The following is a 22,808-nucleotide window of genomic DNA, read 5'->3' as shown; positions in this document are numbered from 1 at the left end:
AGGATGCGTGGGTTGGAGGCTTGAGAAGAAATGACTGCGGAGAAATAATTTTGTTTGGTGACAGTGAGCTCTGTGAACCATAAGAACAGAGTGCATAAGAACAGAGAACAACTAAGTACTCTATTCCAAGATAGTAACCCTACCTGTAAACTTTTTCTTTTTTCCCCTTTTGACTTGGTAAAAAAACATTCAAAGTGTTTTGTTATACATGTTCAATAATGTTTAAAAATGGTTATTTCAGGTTCTGATATCAGCTCTGGTCATTTTTAAAACAAAGTGAATCACAAAATGTGATTCCAAGTAGGTACCACTAAAGTAGGTACCACTAAAACATTTTTGAACACTTCTAAAAAGAAACTGGCATATGAACAGTCCAGTCAAAACGTCAACACTTACAATATATCTTCTATATATACAATATTCTAAAGCATACTATGTGAGCAAGGTATTTTCAACTTTCTTTCTTGTTAGCAAGGGTCAGTAATTTTCTTCTGATCATAAACAGTACATATTTCTTTTAATTCTTTGTGCGGTGGAAGAAATCCCACATTTCAGGAAGATAGTCATTAACATGTATTGTTTTTTTTAATGGCATTCAAGTATTCTTGATTTGCCTTTATTCATTGTCATATTTACTTTTATCAGTATTGTGTGACTGATTAACTAATATAGCAGCTCCATTTCACACTAATAAAACAAGACAAGGCAGCATCATACAAAACTATATACCATAGTTAAAGAATAGAAGGAGGTACATTCTATAAGAAATCCTTATTACAAAACTTACTTAGCATATCATTATCATTATGTTTAAATTGCGAATGGTTAAGTATTGACCTGTAGTGTTGGTTAAAGGGCAGTTGCCTATAATTCCTTAAATGTTACAACATTACTTCTGATTGCTGGAGAAAACAGGACCACTGGAAGAAAGTTCACACTTTTCATCCATATATTCAGCCTGATTTATTAAAGCTCTCTGAAACTGAAGAGGACACACCTTTGTCAGTGAACCTGGGTGATCCAGCAAACCTGAAATGGATCTGGTCCAGGATTGAAAACATTTGCTAACAAACAGCAAATGAATTTTAAGAAATAATTCCAGGTTTGCTGGATCATCCAGGTTCACTAATGCCAAGGAATCATGTTAGCCAATGATCTTTAACATTTCATGGTAAAAGGTCCACTTCTTCTGTTTTAGTAGATGCTAAAAAGTTATTATACCTTTCTGGCACTTTAATAGAGACATATCTGTGCTTGGTTTCCTGGATCTGCACACATGCTTTGACTGTTCTATTGGGTACTCTTTTTCTTTGAAGAATTTTAGTATTATTTTATATTAAGGAAAACATACAACAGCAGGGTTGTAAACTTGTCGGAGGTCTCAATTTATCTTGAAAAAAAACTACATAAAGAAATTTTAGATTTTATCTATCAGTGACATAAGGCCACTGTGAGTATATGACAATCATTTAATCTGCAGTCACGTATCAGATCAAAAACAAGTACAAGCAGTTTAGATAATTTTCTATATCATTTTCAAATATATAACATTTTAGTTATAGCTTTACAAAAAAGTGACAAATCTTCAGCTGGCATGTTCTGGGTAAGTAAGACATCTTCCACTCTATGCTATTACGAAGGTTTCACAAAATTGCTCTCACAATATTCAACTGATAACATCATAATAAAAGGACAAGAAACCTGACGATGCGTTTGACAATGCAAGAAAACAGAATTGCAATGAGATGTATTATACGTTTCATAGTTCCTGGAAAACAAAAAGAAAGGACTATTTATTTTGCTCAAAAAGTAATTATCTGGAGACTGAACATGGTGTCAGAGATGCAGCCTTTGTCGTCATACATTAGTTTAGTTATCTAGCTAATATTACATATTGTATGCTACGCTGGATTGGATGCCAGGGCTCCACATTTCCTAAGGGTTCTTCTGACATGTGGAATGGCTTCATCCACAAACCATCTTCTATCATACATAATCACCATGACATCAAGAAGCAGGTTCCTCTCTCGCTTCCTACAGGAATGAAATAACAATATCATCAGTAAGGACCTGGGACACACTCAACAAAAAAATAAAGGATTTGTCAGGCAACCCTTTTTCGTTGAGAAGACGAGGAAAAATATAACATTATTTGACGACAATTTTCTCTCTGTTCATTATAATTGCTGACATGGACCACCTATTACACATTATTATGCAAAAGCTTAACTTTAGGCTTTGGTTTCTATAGGTGTCTGATGGAATGCCACAGATACAATTCCAGGGAGGACTGGGTTGCAGAAAGGGGAGCATTTCTTCCCCCATGCCAGTAGTATCTGGAGGTGCTTTGGATTCATATGTAGGACCTCCAATCCATGATACATGGTAGACATTATAATCCCACCTTCTCCATGTTCAAACCTGTGATCACACCTTCTAGCAGAGGAATTCTTCCAGCATAGACTCTTTTGCAGCCATGATATGTCATGTGACCAATGCAAAAAGCCACCAAGAAAATTGATACTGGTATAGTTTTTTCACAATAAAAGAACTTTAGGAACATCCAATTTTCACAATGGTTACAAATTATGAACCTTGAAATATTCTTTAGCCCAAAGATTTATGTCTAGCCTAAAGAGAACTGCCACCTATTTCCCTATATTTGAATTTTAATTTGCAACTGATAAAATTGCACATACCCTGTTTCCCCGATTATAAGGCACTCTCTTATATTTTTTGAAATGCCAAAATATGCCCTGGGTCTTATTTTCAGGGGATGTCTTATTTTTCCATGAGTATTTGTTTATGTGTAAATTACTTTTTGGAATGTTGCCTGTTCACATTTCTCTCCTAGGTGACAAACTTCCGGAGACACCTCTGATATATCCCATAATTTTCAATTCCAAATGAAAAGCTAGATGTAGAGCACAGGTGTACATGAGTTGGGTGTTATATGGAAGCTGATGTGTTTGCACACGACGTTATGTTAGGTGTGCATCATACACAAACACAGGATATGATAGCCGGTGCACATGCATAGAAATGTTACCAAGTGGCAGTAACCAAAATGATGGTGTAGAGCAGTCTTTTATAGAGTAAAAGTTTTTTTATTCTTAAATTATTTCTTTTTGAGAATTGTATTCCAAAATAAAAATCATAAAATAAAATGGGCTTTTTTCAATGTAAAAAAGTTCTAAAAAATGACCAATTCCCTAAAATAGAGAAAATTTTATAATACCCACATTAATATTTTTTTTTCTTTTACACAAATTTAGAGTAAGCATTTATTAATTATTTTTCAATTTATTGTAATCAATTTATTAATTGTTTCTTTCATCTGAATATAACCATAAAACCAGGAAATGATTCTTATAGAAAAACAAATTCTTACATCTGCCTGTAGATCTCTCTCATGGAGACATCTTCCTCCATATGAGTAATTGCACTTTTATGGGATGATGAACTCAAATTCTGAAGTGTTCGACCACAGCTGCAAATCTCCTGGAATTTATAATCTGAAAGAGATCAATTGAAATCCAGTCATCATCCTAAATGATACATTTAGAATTGTTGGTTTTGAACCCAAAAGGGATAAGCAAGACCATGACATACTCCCTGGATGATTTTTAAAAATTACAAATTAGCAAATTGAACATCCAGTTTTGACTATTCCTAATGATCCATGATAATGGTGCTGGAACATAAGGTGGATGTAAACCTAAAAAACAAATTTCAATCAGCTGTAAATCGTTCTTTAATGTTCACAACATTTACGAGCTGGACACAAGTGGATGCAAAGTTCTCAGAGTCCATAAATTAAATCAGAATAGATGAACAGCCACAACAGCTTTCCATTGCAAATAGCACAAACTCCACAGAGACTTGGTTGCAGTTTACATGCTGCTATTTCCACTTTTTCCCCCATGGTAGCACACCTGCACTCTTATACCAGGCCTGCAGCCTGCTGCAGAAAAATTACTGGGTGTACCTGGGTGGAATGGGAAGGCCCACCCAGTACCTTCCTTCTCATTTCAGAGCACAGGGCCCTGAAATGTACTAAAATCTAGCAACCCCAGCAGAGTTGCCTCCACTTTCCTGGACTTTTTCCCTAGTGCACACCCAGTTTTTACCCTCCCTGGTGGTAATCCTGAGTGTGGCTTCGGGTGAATTATCCATACCAAAAGCGGTAACACTCAGGGTGGAATTGCCAGGGAGTTTAAAAACGTACCTTGTAAGTGGTGCCCGCAGCGTCTTCCACTGGTGCCCTCAGCGTCCTCCAGCAATGCGCGGCCGGCATCTACATCCCTGGTGTGAACGTTGGGAAGCAGATGCCGGCCGGGCATCTGCTTGCGAGTGTGTAGCTGGAGGGTGGGACCGTGCGGCTGGGAGGCAAGACCAGGCGGGAAATTTAAAATACTAAGTATTTTTAAATGTACTGCTTTTACATTTACTTGTATTCATACCGCCAGGAAGGGTTAAAGAGCCAATGCTCGATATATTCAACTCAGGACTAATCCCTGCAGTCCTGTAGAATATATATATATATATATATATATATATATATATAAAAGATGCAAGTGAGCTTAAAATACCCGGCAATATTGCCTTAACAACTCCTTGTGCTTAACAACTTCCTTCTCATTTCTTTCAACACTACCCTCAGGTTGACACCCAAAGTAATGTTGGAAGCCATGTGCAGTCCATGTCTTATATTGGACAGCACAAACCAAAGCACACTGAGCCTAGTCCAGAGTCCCATAGTTAGCCAAAGCTCAACTATTCCAGCCCTCCCTGTATTAGCTAATGGAAGCTCACATCCAGGGACTTGATACTCTAGTGCAAGTACAAGCAGTATCCACCACACCTATGCCGAAATCAGATTGGTAATGAGTGGTGCTTGGGAAAAATCCAGATAAAAGGGGCAAAAATCAAACAATGCAGGACCAAATTTAGACCTGTGCTATTTGAAGGGTTCAGGGCCAGCCTTAGACCTGTGCTAATCTATCTTAGTTGGCTGTTCAATATTTCAGCCACAGGGCTTACAAAAAAAATTGAAGCGCAGCCTAATTTCTGTCTAAATGTGTTGCAAATTTGCTTAATAAATCCCCTTATGGTCACACATGTCTGTAGTTTCTCATCAAATTTATAAACTGAAAAAAAATCAATGAAGGGACATTTTGCAGCATTGTCAGGGACTTCTGTTCCACCTAGGACACACTTTGATTTGTAAATGGGAAGCTTTCCTATGTTATCTTAAATTGTAAACTCCTGTACAATTATTGTGCATTCTTACATGACTAATGTGACAACCATTACCCTGTGCTTCTATAATTAAAAAAACACATTTCAAAGGCTTAGAAAGTTGTTAGTTTGACAATTAGTTATTTATAGAAAAGTGTAGATCCCGGCACACATGCTTTGTTTAGCTAATGGAGCTTACGTGACCTTTCATTATTTTCAGTAAAAGAAAAGATCACAAGCACAGAAAATTAATTTGCTAAGACATTTCAGTAGTTGGATACGCATGAATGACTGTGATATCCACAGTACAAAAAACTAAAAGGGATGTAATATGAATAAACAGCAGTACGGAAATATACATTCTTGTGACTGAAGCTGTTTAAAAAATGAATGAGAGCATTTCACCTATCCACACTGGGAACCCCAAATGCAAACCAGAACATAAAGGAAGGTTTAGAGCCCTCAAGTGATCCCTTGCAGCTCCAGGGACTGGCACTTTACCAGTTGCTTTGTCACCCGCACCATAGCACTGATTCTTAAGTAATTAGATTCTTCACATTTTATTTGACGGCAGCAGAGTGATACTACTCCACTCACTGCTGCCCCCGTTCATTCACCATGGGGCTTCTGAGGGGAGAAGCTACTTGTAGCATCAGATGGCTAACAGAGAGGAGACACAAGTAATGCTTCCTGATGCCTGCAGCAGACTGGTGACATAATTTCAGGCCATGCAATGTCAAAGAAGGCTTTTTAATGGAAAAATGTAGGGCTATTCTATAAAAAAAATGATACTGTATACAGGTAGTCCCCGGGTTACATACGAGAAAGGGACTGTAGGTTTGTTCCTAAATTGAATTTGTATGTAAGTCAGAACTGGTACATTATTTTAATAAATACAATTAGGACAGATGTTTGTGTCAACATATTATTAGGCAGTGTGGTGTCAGTTACTGTATAAAATCCTCACTGTGAGCTAATCACAAACAAAGCAAAAAAAAAACTTTATGGAGCCTAGACATTCATGAACTTCTGGAGCAAGCTGTGCTTTGATATGCAAAGAGAAACAACTGCAGAGTTTGTCTTGGTCATTAAAGAGTTACAAGATTTTACAGATCAGCTCATCTCTTAAGTTTGCCCAAAACCTCAGTTGTTTAGCAAAAGATTTTTCTCTGCAAGTCATGCAAACCGTGGGGTGTAACAATCCAAAACACTATTTAATTTACTACTGGTCACTTGCACATTAAATTATTTAAATAGGGTTGGTTTATGATGAATGATGCAACATATGACAAGTTTATCCCGTGGGATTGTATTGCTTTATTAGCAATCTCAGCATTGTGGATGGATGTATGATGACACCGATTGATTATCTTCATAAGGTAATTATTGCACCTTTCAAAATGATCACTGAATCTGAATATTACACAGTTTGAACCCCCCATTACCTTATCCTAGTGAATTATATGATAAACATAATTTAAGATATGTTCTAGTTGCATATTCTGCAAACACTGCAAAATAACTCTTTGAATCCAAGGAATAGATCCCATCAGTATTGAAATTGCGCATATTGCACTGGGGTCAGTGATCTATACTTGGCTGGAGATTTTCATACATTGAACAGGGACTCTCAGAAGACCGAAGGAGGAATTTTTGAATTTTTTTTTGTATTGCCCTTTTTATTATGCTTTTAGCTTATGACATATTAGACACTTTTACATCCTGTTAGAAAATATGAATTAGGTATTTTTTTAGATAGTGATACATAATAGTGGGGTCCTTTTGTTTTTGTGTCACATAAATTATATCTGTCACATCATACACAGGAATTTGTTTAAGCAGAGATACCATTTTCACCATTTAAAACAGGGGTCAGCAAACTTTTTACTAGGCTATTTCAGGAGGTCAAGGCACACTAGGCTAGTAGAAACAAATTGTCCAAGGAAAGGTTTTTTATATTTAGAAATACAGTACGATCAATCAGAAGCATGATGTTGCATGTTCTTAGAGACAGATATAATATCAGGTTGTAATGATGAGGAGTTCAGCAACAGAATGTCTTTAAGGTGATTGTCATCTTGGAAAACAGGTGCTTGCACAAATAAGTGCTGCCAAACATTGCGATCACACGATTGGCACGGGCTAACAACATTGGAAACTGAGCATGTGGCAGCTGACGGTAGAAGTCAATGTGAGTACTGATAGTCAAAGGTAAACAAGATGGTCCGAGGTGTACCAACGCCTTTGGGGAATAAAGCCCAATGGGGCTAGTGAGTGATGATGATAGGGGTCAATAATAAGTATAGTAACATCAAATAGAAGGTTGGGGCTTACTTGTGGTGAATTATACAGTCCTGGAGAACGAGTCCTGCATCCTGTCCTGGGTATCAAACAGCCACATGTGCTGTGAGCACGTTGGGGGCTGAAGTCACAGCATTGAAGCAGGCACGCCCAGTCAGGATTCCCTGGGGTGTGACAATGGCTTCTGCACTGCTGTGCAGAGAAATGATAATGTGCAGCACAATGGGCATGACGCACCTCCCTTGTTACGGTGGTGGAGGCGGTGCCCATCACGGGAGGGGGAGGGAGCCGGAGGGAGACGATCACGGTGAACGGAGAGCGCAGGACATCGGCGGCTACCAGCAGCAGCGGGATTAGGCCGGATCCAATATTAAAAAAATATGGGGGCATTAGGCCGGAACAGAATACGGTCAGGCTGTTTCTGGCCTAAAGGCCAGAGTTTGCCGACCCCTGATTTAAAAGATTCAAGAAAGGCTACAGGGGGTCAGTATATAGCCATACTATTTGACCCAGAGACAATCTTACGTCTTCTCATCAGTCTACTCATTCCTACATAACAGTACCAATGCAGTGTGAACACATAAGTGTCCTGGGATCAGGGAACAAGGTAAACATACAAAAAAAAGAAAAATACAACAATAACATTTCTGTAATGACATTGTACCTGTTACTGCAGCACAACTATTTTCTTGAGAGGCTCTATGAGAAATGAGCAGAACCTCTGCACCAGCTGTGTACATCGGGGAACTATAACTAGAAGATCTTTTCTCCATTTCCTGCTGCAGAGTTCTGATTGTGTCTGACAAAGACAGGTTCTCCACTTTCATCTGCAATACAGTCCAAAGAACCATAGCTTATTATTGCATAAACAAAACACTTCAGCACATTCTTTGTAGCATGACATTAACCCCTCACTAACAATCCTTTAAAAATTGTGTACTAGTGACAGCAGACAGAATTTTGCTTTTGTGTCTTTAGAATAGGAAGACTAATCGTCATTACAGGAACATAGTAATTAAATCCTGACACAGGTTCCAACCCTTCAAAACTCTATTTACAGATGATTGAAATTGCTTTAGTTGAATTTCTACTTTGATATCAGAATAGAACAACAAATAACTCACATGGAACGCTAAAATGCATGTGATTTAGGCAGCGGCCGCCTTTGAGACCTCACAGGCCACTAAATTCTAAATTTTAAATCCAGTGGACCATTAATTTGACTTTTTATAAATACATTGGTAAAATAATGATCTTCCTAGTGGTGCCTAACAAGGACTGTGCAGGCTCTGATTCATTGATCAGCTCTCGGTAAGTGAAGTATTACTATTGTTACTATTACACAGCTCAACAAAAAAAAAAAATTCACTTGCCAAGCATTTTTCAGTATATTTAGTGTATTTCAGGTCTGCTGAATCCAGAAATGATATCAGTTTCATTGAATTGGCTCTAGTTCTTGTGATACAGGAATCAGACTAGACGATTTTACCAACAACAAATGTTACCAGCATATTATTATCAATCTTTATATACATCAATGTTTTGCATTTTATATATTAAATGTAGCATTATTTTCGTGAAACTTTCATTTTCCTTCTTTTTTTTATACTTTTTCTTTTTTTAAGAAATATGAGTTCTTCAAGAAGAAGTTGTTTAAATGACCTTATTATATACCAGTGTTCAGTACACTCCCTAATATTCTGTATCCGACATGGATACAGGATTGTCCTGATCATCAGCATAAAAGGAAATCATACAAACTGAGTTTTTCAATGACTTCCTTGTGATTTGTTCTGTAAATATACTGAATATAGAATATATTGACATTAAGTATTTCAAAGATTTAATTTTGTATACGTAGGCATATCTAGTTTAATTTTGCCTAATTTTCATGTTTCATTAGTTTTCTATGAGGGTTATTATTGAGGTCATTATTTCAAAAAGTAAGGCCAACCTAGCAAAACCAATACCAAATTTGGAATCTGTGCATCAAACATAACCTAAAATGACTTTAATCTGTTTGGCAAGAAAATGTTTGTTGACCAGTGTTATCATTAGTTGCATTATCTTTGGTATTACTAAAGAAATGCAAAATATTTGATTGCTTTTTCTCACTTCTGATTATGAGTTTATTTCATTCGAATCTAGGACCAAACAAGAAATGATAGTTATCAAAGTCAAACAATTTGATGCCAATAAATAAAACAGTTAAAGAAAATACACAGTTAAGGTCATACTTACCTGAAAAAACATCTAAGAAATGAACAAATAAGATAAAACAATCAGATGAAAATCGATATTAGCGGAGCAGGATGACTGTTGTAATGGTGGAAGCAATACTGAAGCGTATCGCTCAGCAATGGGGAAAAAGTCAAAAATTGTCATCCAGAATATAAGAATTTATTAGAATATTGTTTTTGTTTAATTTTCATTAAAATGTAAAAATTGCAAAAAATTTCCAAATTTTTCTGTAGACCAACAAAAAATTCTCACTGGTTGTTGACCACTGATTTAGGCTATGTTTTCATGAGGTTGTGATAAGGATATTGCTTTCTCATGCCAGTCAACTGATGTCTGTTGGAAGATGATAGTTGTAGCTTCTTCCCATGGCAGCCCCATAGAGAGGGGCCTTCAAATGTGCAGTTGCTGTTTTTTTAAGAACCAATGTTATGGTGCAAGTGACCAGGGAGCCACGAGGCTCCTCTCTGTATATTTTCCATTATCAAGGTAGAAATCATAGTTAACAGCCTATTCAGCAGTTAAGTACAGTTAACTGGGATTTTTAGATTGCAGAATGTTGATTTCTAGATGCTGTCTAGAACAGTCGTTCCCATCCAGGATTTCATTAAACCCTGGGTTCTTCTACAGGTTGGTAGAAGTTCTTTTGATTGACCTCTCATGTGATGGTGACCTCATAGTTTTTTGACCAATGCTACTTTGCAGGGTTGGTTACATGACTTTTCTAAATTACCTGTAAGGGGGACAATTTTTCACTTGCCCATCAATAAAAGATGTTTTTTTATTGACCTTGTATGGTTTTAGCAGAGGTTCCCCAAGGTATTTCAAAGGTTCCTAATGAGTAAAAAGGTTTGGAATTGGGTTCTTATGTGACCAAATCAGAAAAGACAATGCAAATAGGGAAGCTTCTCCTGTGCCTATTGCAATTCTTACCAATGTCAATTAAAGAAATGCAGAATTAAGGGAGTGCCTTAATTCTACTTTGATCCAAATCTGCATTTAAAATGTATTAGTTTTAAAAGATGCCTGTTGTATTTATATTGGAATGAAAACAATAAACAACACATACTGTACCTTCTCAGAAAATGCATTCAGTTTCTCAATCTCTTGTAAATGGCATTCCTGCAGAAAAACACAAATAATACCTATTTATGCAGGACACACAAAACATCTGTGGCAGAGGTAGAATGGTAAATGAGCCACCCTGGCCTGTGGTTGAAAGATTTATATATAGAAGAAGCCACATTTCTGAAGGCTTTTAATTCCTTACCTAAACCAAACTTATTACAGATATCCCTCAGGTGTGCAAACTAGCATCCAATGGAAGTGCTATTTACCAAATGCAACAATTTTCCATGATAGAGAATACCTGCAATCATTAAATTAACAATTGTTCTGCATAGACTGAACCTTCATCTAGAGACAGATTTCTACCACTGAAGGCTGTAGACCGAGGTTGTCAAACCCAAATACACAGGGGGTCGAAATGTAAAACTTAGACCAAGCCTAACTTGAAATTTGGAAGCCAAACTTAAAATTTATTGAAAGAATTAAGGAAGTTTAATACTTCATCCATAACTAACAAAAAAAACCCTCTGCACACACTTTAGGATTAAAAAGACTATTTTCTATCTATGTAGGCTTTGTGTTGTTTATCCTCTCACATCACAAGTTTGTCTGACACTAAATATTACACTATGCAGTCTCTAATGGATTGAAACAAACACAATGCTCCTGGTAGTCAGGCACCGTGTGATCATTGTCTAGGCTTTGTGTCACATGATGGGTGTACAGGAATAATGTCTATGTATTGCATGTATTAAAAATGATGATGTGAGGTGGCAACGCGGTGGGGCGGCCAGATGTAGTTTATTTTCTGAATTCTTTGGGGGCCAAAAAAAGGATCTTGAGGGCCATATTTGGCCCGCGGGCCAGAGTTTGACACCCCTGCTGTAGACACATAGCTATTGGTATTCAGTACCATACCCCACTGCTAGGATGAGCACTAAAAACATTTTCTTGTTTTGCTGGTTATAATCTTGGAATAATATACTACATTTAATATGATTCCTTAAAAAATAAAGAATATAGTAGGCATTTTATCATCATAGAAGAGATAAAGCTGAAATGTTCTCCTACACACCTTTTCTTTGGCCAGCTCAGTTATAACAAGACGTTTCTTCCTCGACTTCTCCAGCTCAGCATTTACTTGGCCAAGCTGTGATTGGAGTTCTGCCTGTAAGGCAATAACAGTACAAGGTTTAATATATTGTACAGGCACATATATTGTAAGGTACATTTTTTCACTGATGACTTGTTCTTAGGGTTTTCATTAGACCTGAAATGTATTTCAAAAGGTCCCTCTGGGGTAAAAAGCCATGTAAGACGCACAAAGTTATATTTCAGGTGGGGGAGATTCACACACCTACTGGTTGTGATGACCATTATCCCTGAGTCAGGACATTCAAACACAACAACAAAAAGCAATTTTAAAGTTTATAGCTGGAATAATAAAAACATATGCAAAAATCTTACAAAGTTTTCTAATATGGAATCACTAACACCATTGGCAGATACTTTCAGTTGTGACACCAGCCGGGGTTTTTACCCCTCTCTGCTCTAAACAAAGAAAACATCATTTTTTCCTCAAGTTGTTTCCTTAATCCTATAAAATGCTTTCATGGCATGCATGTCATTTTCTGATGTTACTACCTGAATGTCTGTAATATTTTCCTAAATCTCTGATTGGATTTATTTTATGCATATTACATCAACTGTAGGTTTAGTAAAATATTCTAACTTCCTCAATAACTAATATTCTAGCTTTCTCAGGAGTAAAACTTTTCTATACTTCTTAAAGCAGTTCAAAAATGTCTAAATCTGGAAAAATAATCTCATAGAGTTAAAAGAAATAGCTTTCTGTTGTGTATGTATTTGAATGAAAAGCAAAGATAACACATGGGCCATGACAGTGATAAGATACATATACAACCTTGATACCACATAATAACCCATATTGGGAAGTTACTGTGCACTGTCTGTAGATAAAACATCTCTCAAATTTGATCATACAGCATATATACAGCATACATACAGCAAGTATAAGCAAGACCTCCGCATGACAAAAGTTGGCTCACTACAAGAGGAATTTACCAAGCATTAACCATTTTGGATAGGTGATTTCCTATGGTTGGGTATACACAGTTCAAAACTTTATAACGCAGAGAATTAGGAAATCCTGTGGGAAGGTAGTATGAAGATTTTCATTGGTTTCGTCTCCTCTCCCAAACTCCTACTAGTTGATGTTGTTGTGTTTCAGTGACCTTGGTAATTCCATTGTCATAGACTCAGAACAGGTATGAAGATCAGAAGTTCAAATAGTCTAATCAGACTATTTGAATGGTAGTATTTGTCATATATCAGCATGTCAGAATAATTTCATGTCAGCTGCATTCCAGTATTTAAAAGTAAATAAATCAGAAACAACCAGAAAACCAGCATTTCTAGATATCAGCATTCACTGCACTGTAATATTCAAACACTCTATATTGGCAGTGGAAGTCCAGGAGGTAAATTTGTTATTTGTTTAAAAGATAGCTCACTTCTGCAGTAACACATATTTTAAACCAAAGCAACAGCCTATTATATTGTATTTAATGGTTAGATGTGGTGGCTGATTTACTTTCCTTTTAGTTTTCTTTTATCTCCCTTAATATGGCTGATAATGTACATCGATATGTTACATTTAGATAATCAGTGTTATTACAAATCATGCTTTGTAAAGCTATGAAGATTTTATATATACAGTTCTGACTGTATGTTTTACCATTTATTTAAAGCAATGTCTGTGTTAGCACTATTCAGGTCACAATATAGTAAATGGTATTGTAGAATTAAAAAAAAAATGTTTAAATGGTTTTGTGTGCATTGTACCTTTTCTTTCTCCAAACAGGAGACCTTCAGCTTTTCCCGCTCTTTCACCCTCTCAAGCTGTGACTTCAAGTCTTCCATGTCAGACAACAATTTGCTTTGCTTGCTTTTGAACAACTGCTCCTGATCTTTTTCACCATTTCGTATGGCACTGAGCTGATGATTCAGTTCTTCAATTTCTGCTAACAAGATGTCCTATTGCAGCAAACACAAACAGTAAAGACAAACACATATACATTATAGTCTTCTATTTAAAAAAAAAACAGATATTGGGGTTTTTTGCAGACTGCTTTAGGGAAAAGTTTATTTTTATGATATTTTTTAAAATAACTGCAGGCCATTTAGAATATTGTTCCAGTCGGCAGTTGGACGCTAACTACCTTAGTGGCTGTTCTTTAGATAATAGTGTGCAATTTGGTTCTGTTTTGCAGGTTGTGGAGACCACAGGTATGGGCAGATTTTCACTTTTTCCAGTGGAAAATGTAAGCTATACATTCCATGTGTAGGTATGGAAGGCAAGAGGCATGGGGTTTTGGCCAAAATCTGCACTTACCTCTAGTATCTTTAGTTAACTTTTGCTACTGTTGGCATTCAGAAGACAACAGAATGATGTCTACAAACAATGCTGTTCTCACAGAATCTATGCTAGCAAATACAGCATTAGGCAGAAGGGTAAGGTTTGGATATGCAAGTCCTACACCCATATGCGGTTAAAAAGATGGAAACAATGTCCTTAAATCCACATGTTTTAGAAGTTTGGGAACACTGAAGAATATTTGGAGTATTGTGACGCATCCTATTTAAGACATTTATTTACCATATGTACAGAACACTGTGGGTACAGGGCAGTTATTTTGTAAAGCCACAATTCAGTGAAGTCATCAAGGGCACAGGTATTAGGATGGGCAAGCATTTTAGATCTACAATCTAATGAGTCAGGTAAGAATACAATTCCATTTGCAAGCTACTCACAATTTGGTCCTGCTTGTGTTTATTACTCTTTTCCAGTTTACTATATTCTTCCCAGTCATAACTCTTATTAGTATTTTTAAAACATATGAAGAGACGGTCTTCACTAGGATGCTCCTACGGGAAGAAAGTGCAAAACCAAAAAATTTATAAGGACATACAGGTCGTTATCCTTGTTCTTTCTTTACTCTCTACACTAACTATATATATGTAAATATATAAGTGTGTGTGAGACCATTGTTAAAAAGAAATTTAAACAGGTCTGTAGATTGCTATACAGCCAAGGCCAGTGTCCAGGGCTTTGGATTTAGTGGATAGAATATACAATTGGTGTCTACCGTTTTGGCCTCTTCCGGTGATATCTTGTGGGTAAATCCTATAATAGCAGAATATTACAAAGCTTGCTGAAAAAGCGTCACAAGACCATAACTCTAACATGCAACCATCTCATCTCCTTCCACAGGTTCGGGTTTGGTCAGTTTCATAGTGTTGGTAGCTCTTCATATACAAGAAGCAGTTTTCAATGTTAATATGTGTAATAATATAATACTATACCATAAATATTGGATCTAGTACAAAACTTCAGTATTTTTCCTAGATTTAAATACATTTCCTATCATAGTCCTGGTCCAGCTATGTGACTGTTGTATAGAATATGTATAAACAGTGTGTTAGTACTTTCTTTTAGGAAAGGCATCATGTTGAAACATACGTGCCTGTGTATAGTATACATATTTACTAAAAGAAGTTTTGGCATTTGCAAATGTCTCATTTGCAAGTTTACAGAATAAAACTTTTATATCAAAGCACTTGGGCCTGAAGTTTAGTTATGTTCATAGTATTTGAGTGTTGGGCTTTGCGGACGAAGAAAGGTCCCACTAGGAAGGTTTTATTAAACTCAGAAAACTAGTGTGTATATTGTACTGTATTAACAGTTGTAAAAGCTACAAAGGCTGCAAAGGTTGATAACAAGTGAAGTTACCAACCTAGGTCAGCTAATGTTAGAATTTTGTAGATAGTGATGTCAGAAGTCCAAGCGTTCCATTGTTTCCTGAACACCTAAAAGTTTTTGGTCAACCCTGTCACCTAACACATTCTTCCTAAGGCGATTAATAAATCTCAGGTTCGTGTTAAAGCTTAAAACTGGTAAGAGAAACTGAGGTTTGTAGTCCTGCAAAAAACAAACACATTTTAGCAAAGCCTGTATTATGATAATACAGTCATTGTGTGCACAAGAAATACCAATTATGTATTGATATAAAATGGTATATTTATTAAAATATTATCATTATTGGTATATTTTTTTTACCCTAAAGGAAATATTAATGTTAAAAAAGTCTGGTAAGCTCCGGAGGGCAGCATACTTAGCTGGAGAATTAACACTAAATATTAATTCCCTGCACTGCTGCTCCTCTATAACAATGAGATCAATGCATGTATTGTTGTATGTGTTGACACTACCAGGTGCTAGAGAGAGAGGTCAGTGGGGGGGGGGGGGGGGATCCATAAATATTTAGCCCCATAGTTACAACTATGGTTTGTGGGATCACTGGTATATATATGAAGGCAACCAAAACCCCCTATTTATTGGACAGCGTTGTGTAATATGTTGGCACTATATATATAGCTACATAGTAGGTTAGGTTGAAAAAAAGCCAAAAGACAAAAGTCCATCAAGTTCAACCACTAGGAAATAAACATATCCCACATATAAAACTCTATGGACATAGTTGGTCTAGAGGAAGACAAATAAAACCCCTGGTACAATTTGCTTCAACGGGGGGAAAAAAAATTCCTTCCTGATTCCATGAGGCAATCGGATATTCCCTGGATTAACACTCTGTTATCTTTTTTTTAAAGCCTTATTACTCAGTTATATTTTTTGCTTCTAGAAATACATCCAGCTTTTTCCTAAAGCAATCTATAGTAGTTGCTGGAACTACTTCCTGAGGGAGCCAATTCCACATTTTCACAGACCTTACAGTGAAGAATCTCTTCCTTATCCGGAGCTTAAACTTCTTTTCCTCCAGACGCAAAGAGTGCCCTCTTGTTCTTTGTAATGATCTCAAAGTGAATAATTGTGAAGAGAGTTCTCTCTATATGGACCGTTTATATATTTATACAGGGTGATCATACCCACTCTTAAACGTCTCTTCTCAAGGGAGAATAAATTTAGTTCAGCTAATCTCTCATAGCTGAGCTCCTCCATTCCTTTTTTTGATTAGTTGCCCTTCTCTGCACTCTCTCCAATTCCACAATGTCCTTTTTGTGAACTGGTGCCCAAAACTGGACTGTATATTCCAGATGTGGTCTGACCAATGCTTTGTACAGGGGCAGGATTATTTCTCCATCTCTGCAGTCTATTCCTCTTTTCTTACAAGAAAGTACTTTACTAGCTTTAGATATTGCAGTTTGGCATTACATGCTGTTATTAAGTCTATGATCCACCAGAACCCCCAGATACTTTTCCATTTCTGACTCCCCCAAATGTATTCCCCCTAGACAGTATGAAGCATGCATGTTGTTAGCTCCCAAGTGCATAATTTTACATGTATCTATTATCAATGTCATTTGCCACTTGGCTGCCCAATCAAACAGTACATCCAGGTCTGCTTTATATATATAGATTATAGACATCCTATATGGATTTCCATTACATAGTTTGGTGTCATCTGCAAACACAGAAATGGTACTTTTAATCCCAAACTCTATATCATTTATAAAGATGTTAAACAGTAAAGGTCCCAACACTGAACCCTGGGGTACACTACTAATAACCTTAGACCATTCAGAGTATGAATCATTGATTATAACTCTCTGGGTGTGATCTTTAAGCCAGTTCTCTATCCATTTACAGATTGACTTTTCTAAACCTATTGACTCCAACTTGCATATTAACCATCTGAGGGGTACACTGTCAAATTCTTTAGCAAAGTCCAAGTACACTATATCAACTGCTATTCAACTGTCTACCTGTTTACTTACTTCCTCATAAAAAGAGAGTAAATTTGTTTGACAACTTCTGTCTTTCTTGAAGCCATGCTGACTATAACTTATAATATTATTTTCTAGCAGAAACTCCTCTATGTGGTTCTTTATCAAACTCTCTAGGACCATTCCAACTATGGACGTTAAACTGACGGGTCTGTAATTACCTGGTAATGACTTTGCTCCCTTTTTGAAGATAGGAACCACATTGGCCTTGCGCCAATCTATTGGTACCTTGCCAGTGACTAAAGAAAATTTTAAAAAGGATAAATAATGGCTTTAAAATAACTCTAAATACTGTTTATTAATAATGATAATAATAGGATTTTATTTCTTTTCTTAGTAAAGGACAAGAAGTTTGATATCAATCCCACTCACCACATTGACGTTTCTCTCTTCACAATCTTCCTTGGTTTTCTTAACATCATCTTGCTTTTTAAGTTTAGCCTCTAATTCAGTGATCCTCAGCTGCAAGGCCTCTTTTTCTCTCCTGGACTGTATAAGGATCTTGTCATATTCCGTTTTCATTCTCTTTTCATTTCTACATGATTGACATTCTGCAGCCTTGAGTGTGTCGGGAGACAAACGGTCTAAGGTTGTTTTGGGCGAAGAAACGTCCAGCCAAATTTGCTTCTCCACTCTGGAGTCTTTTGGGCCTTCAAATAAAAATGTAGGTGTATTTGCTAAATTACTAATGCTGCATCCAAAATCCTTATGATATTTGGATTTGTCGGGGAATGGCTTAGTAGGTTTTGGGGTTGATGCTTTTTCCACTTGTGGCAAATTGATTTTTTCCCCTCGAGCTTCTTTGGAAAGATCAGAATTTGATGCATAGTCCTTGAGTTTTTTATCTAGTGGTTTTGAGTTGGAGATAAGACTGAGGTGAATTGGAGGGAAAGATGTTTGAAGCTGTAAAAACAATGTAATATCTTTATAAAAACAATGAATATTTATATACACATGCACACAAAGATTTACTATATATGGTATTATATATGTATAGTTTTTCTTACAGCGAAATCAACAGCAAAAATAATAAATCTTAGTGAAAATGTAATTACATAAAACAATAAATATACATTCTTTGCAACAAAAAGGTTAAAATATAACTAAACACATAATACACTGGCATATATGCTAATATGATATGACAGTTTAGGTCAGTGTTTCATAACCAGGGTTCTGTGGAATCCTTGGGTTCCTCCAGAGGTTGCTAGGGTTTTCTCCAGCAATAAGCAATTCATGCCTCACAGGTCAGTTTAAGTGACATCAATGATCTTTTGGGCTGTAAGAGTAGCATTCTTTCCACTGGCCAGATATGCAAGTAGCATTCTTCTACTGATTACCACACTAATACACTGTAACCTGGGGATATAGAAATTATCGCAAGGGTTCCCTGAAGACCTGAAAGTTATTTCAAGAGTTCCCCAATAGTTAAAATATTGGGAAACACTGGTCTGAGTAGTACCAAATGCAGTTAGTATATGATGCACAGCACTCAAAAATAAAAAAAGAATTCACTTATCTTCCCCGAGTAAACTAAATGTTCCTTTACTTATTTCGCACACGTTTCCCTTCCCAGACACTGCAGCTCACAGATGGAAGGTTTTGGAGGGCAACAAAGGCAGTGCTACTAATCTAGACAGTGGTGGCCAGGGCTAGGTGTAGCCAGATACTTATTGACAAGTACTATAGTTAAGATTTCACAGAGACAAAGATGGTGACATTGTCCCCTTCAACATTTTCTATTTTCGTCTGTACTGCATACACAGTCTACATGAGAGTGGCTTCTCTTCCCTGAATTCGGAAGTAAAACTAGGGAGGGAGCTATGCAGGCATTGTCAACTATCTATATGATAACCAGATCTTTAAGAACACTTAGGTTGCGTACACGCGTTAGACTTTTGTTGTTGGAAAGGATCTTGAACTTGTAGTACAGTGCAGTTCTGCTCTATGGTGAGGGGAGAACGAGCAAACAGCACCCCGCTGCACTCTCTCCCCTTCACTTGTATTGCAGTCGTTCGCCGTTCATGGATCTGCTGCGACAGATCCGTGAACGACATTGGACGAGTGCTGTACAAAGGTCAGATTCTCATCCAATACCAGTCCTGAAGCGATAATCGTACGAGAATCATCTGACGTGTGTATGTAGTCTAATACCATGGGGCTGATTTATTAAAGCTCTCAAAGACTGGAAAAGATAGAATATCTTAAGAGAACCTGGGTGACCCAGTAAACCTGAAATGGACTTAATAAAAATCATTTTGTATTGTCAATATTTTCAATCCTAGACCAGATCCATTCCAGGTTTGGGTCACCCAGTTTCTCCCATGATAGTCTATCTTCCACAATCTTGGAGAGCTTTAAAGTCAGGCCGCATGTGTAGACATTATTGGTATTGTATAGCTCTGCATAATTCAGTGGTATATATGCTAATACAGTGCAACAAATTTTTTTGCTCAATATATATTACCATTTATAATGACTATCAAACAGCTAGTAGTCTTGACAATATACTGTATGTTTGACAACAGCACATTTGCACTTTCCTAATATATTTTCTCCACTTTAATTTCCCTTTCAGTCTATTAGATAATTTATATTCTGTTAAAATAACCAGTACTTTCAATCTGATCTTATATTACCAAGTATCACATGCTGTACAAGAAGGACAAGATCTGATGTGAATCAGTTCTGACAGTTTGTACACACATCAGAAAATTAATACCCTGACAATTCAGAACATTTATTTCCACTTTCAAGGTTTTTGGTTTTACAAGAAAAAACATGTCCATAAAGTCAAACAGGTTATACATAGAAAACAATGTGTGTATGTTTTTATACATTTAATATTTTTATTCAGTCTTGTGTTACATATATTATTAGTATTGATAAAGAGAAACATATAATGGTTTGGCATCAATAATATTATTGTTTTATATGTTTTATAGATATACACAAGCACATGGGGTTATCTAAACAGACAACCCAGAATTAGCAGCCTGCTATTTCATTCCCTTTAATAATCACTTCTATGTAATACAGGATGTGTTATGGGGAATTAATGGGGGTGTGCTTGTACGTGGAAGACTTTGCTGTGAACAGACAACATGCGGTCACAGGCTCTCCATGCAGGTGAAAAAAGCCATCCTTAAGATGCAAAAACAGAAAAAACCCATCCGGGAAATTGCTACAATATTAGGAGTGACAAAATCTACAGTTTGGTACATCATGATAAAGAAGCAAAGCATTGGTGAACTCAGCAACGCCAAAAGACCTGGGCGTCCACAGTAGACAACAATGGTGGATGATCACAGAATCATTTCAATGGAGAAGAAAAACCCCTTCACAACAGCCAACCAAGTCAATAACACTCTCCAGGAGGTAGGCGTATCGATATCCAAGTCTACCATAAAGAGAAGACTGCATGAAAGTAAATACAGAGGGTGCACTGCAAGGTGCAAGCCACTCATAAGCCTCAAGAATAGAAAGGCTAGATTAGACTTTGCTAAACATCTAAAAAAGCCAGCACAGTTCTGGAAAAACATTCTTTGGACAGATGAAACCAAGATCAACCTTTACCAAAATGATGGCAAGAAAAAAGTATGGAGAAGGCGTGGAACAGCTCATGATCCAAAGCATAGCACATCATCTGTAAAACATGGCGGAGGCAGTGTGATGGCTTGGGCGTGCATGGCTGTCAGTGACACTGGGACACTAGTGTTTATCCATGATGTGACACAGGACAGAAGCGGCCAAATGAATTCTGAGGTGTTCAGAGACATACTGTCTGCTCAAATCCAGCTAAATGCAGTCACATGGATTGGGAGACGTTTCATCATACAGATGGACAATGACCCAAAACATACAGCCAAAGCAACCCAGGAGTTTATTAAAGCAAAGAAGTGGAATGTTCTTGAATAGCCAAGTCAGTCACCTGATCTGAACCCAATTATTGAGCATGCATTTCACTTGTTGAAGACTAAACTTCGGACAGAATGGCCCACAAGCAAACAGCAACTGAAAGCCGCTGCAGTAAAGGCCTGGCAGAGCGTTAAAAAGGAAGAATACCCAGCATCTGGTGATGTCCATGAGTTCAAGACTACAGGCTGTCATCGTCAGCAAAGGGTTTTCAACCAAGTATTAGAAATGAACATTTTATTTTCAGCTTTTTTTATTTGTCCAACTATTTTTGAGCCCCTGAAATGAAGTGATTGTGTTTAAAAAATGCTTTATTTCCTCAGATTTTTATGCAATCTTTTTGTTCAACCCACTGAATTAAAGCTGAAAGTCTGCAGTTCAACTGCATCTGAGTTGTTTCATTTAAAATGAATTGTGATAATGTACAGAACTAAAATTAGAAAAAAGTTGTCTCTGTCCAAATAGAGCGCAGTTTACTAATATTGTGCCATTCTTTGGCAAATTGTGGTAGTCCCATCGAATCCCTAAATCTGGTAGTCAGCAGATAAGTAATTATATTCATATACATCTGTTTTTACAAGGTATTCTGTCATTACATTTAAACTACTTTATATTTCATGAAAATGAATTTACCTTAATTTTCCTTGCAGTTATATTTTCATCAGAAGACCCACTCCCTTTTCGCCTGTGATTCTTCTGGGAGGGGAACCCACCTACTCTCTTAAAAGAAAGGTTACATAGCTAGAATATATAAACAATACCCAGTTGTGCAAAAAAACAAGGCAACTTTTCAACCACGCATTCAAAATCATTAAATCATGTAAACCTGAGCTTTGCAGCCAGCCCCCATAACATGAACAGTAATTACCATTTACTAATCTTTAGCAAGCTCCTTTCCTTCCTGTTATCTCCCAGACTATCCCAACTACAGCTTACATGGGGCCAAGGGCTCTTTCCCAGCTACCAGGTGCTGGTGCCTAAGAAGCTGCTCAGCAAGCACCAGGGCTGTCAGATGGCAGGAAGAGAAGTGTTCACCCATAAATATAATTGCAAGGTATGTTAATTTACTTATGGTGACAAAAGAGTGGATCCAAGGAAAGTGTTAGCTGCTACACAGGCCAACTTCAAAGCAAAAGATAAAAGCACACAAAAGATCAAAACTGGCATAAAGCCATGTATCCATGTGTGTTTTGCTCCCAGGTTACTTTATATCTTTTGCT

General features: G+C 36.9%; 1 protein-coding gene across 1 annotated transcript in view; it reads right to left on the bottom strand.

Moving 5' to 3' along the window:
• Positions 1 to 602: 602 nt before the first annotated feature.
• The window catches only part of LOC140330138 (uncharacterized), a 37,892-nt gene continuing 15,686 nt past the window's right edge, over positions 603 to 22,808 (bottom strand). Inside the window, exons 3-11 of the mRNA XM_072410456.1 lie at positions 22,222 to 22,308; positions 18,046 to 18,576; positions 14,683 to 14,796; positions 13,714 to 13,905; positions 11,924 to 12,016; positions 10,855 to 10,902; positions 8,207 to 8,369; positions 3,392 to 3,515; positions 603 to 2,034 (exon numbers count right to left, since the gene is read on the bottom strand). Of these exons, the coding sequence (XP_072266557.1) occupies positions 1,902 to 2,034; positions 3,392 to 3,515; positions 8,207 to 8,369; positions 10,855 to 10,902; positions 11,924 to 12,016; positions 13,714 to 13,905; positions 14,683 to 14,796; positions 18,046 to 18,576; positions 22,222 to 22,308 (1,485 nt within the window). The 3' untranslated portion in view covers positions 603 to 1,901. The remainder of the gene's footprint in view (positions 2,035 to 3,391; positions 3,516 to 8,206; positions 8,370 to 10,854; positions 10,903 to 11,923; positions 12,017 to 13,713; positions 13,906 to 14,682; positions 14,797 to 18,045; positions 18,577 to 22,221; positions 22,309 to 22,808) is intronic.

Source organism: Pyxicephalus adspersus, chromosome 4 (assembly GCF_032062135.1).
Source record: "Pyxicephalus adspersus chromosome 4, UCB_Pads_2.0, whole genome shotgun sequence".
Classification (NCBI taxonomy): Eukaryota; Metazoa; Chordata; class Amphibia; order Anura; family Pyxicephalidae; genus Pyxicephalus; species Pyxicephalus adspersus.
This window is presented reverse-complemented; position numbering and strand designations above follow the sequence as displayed.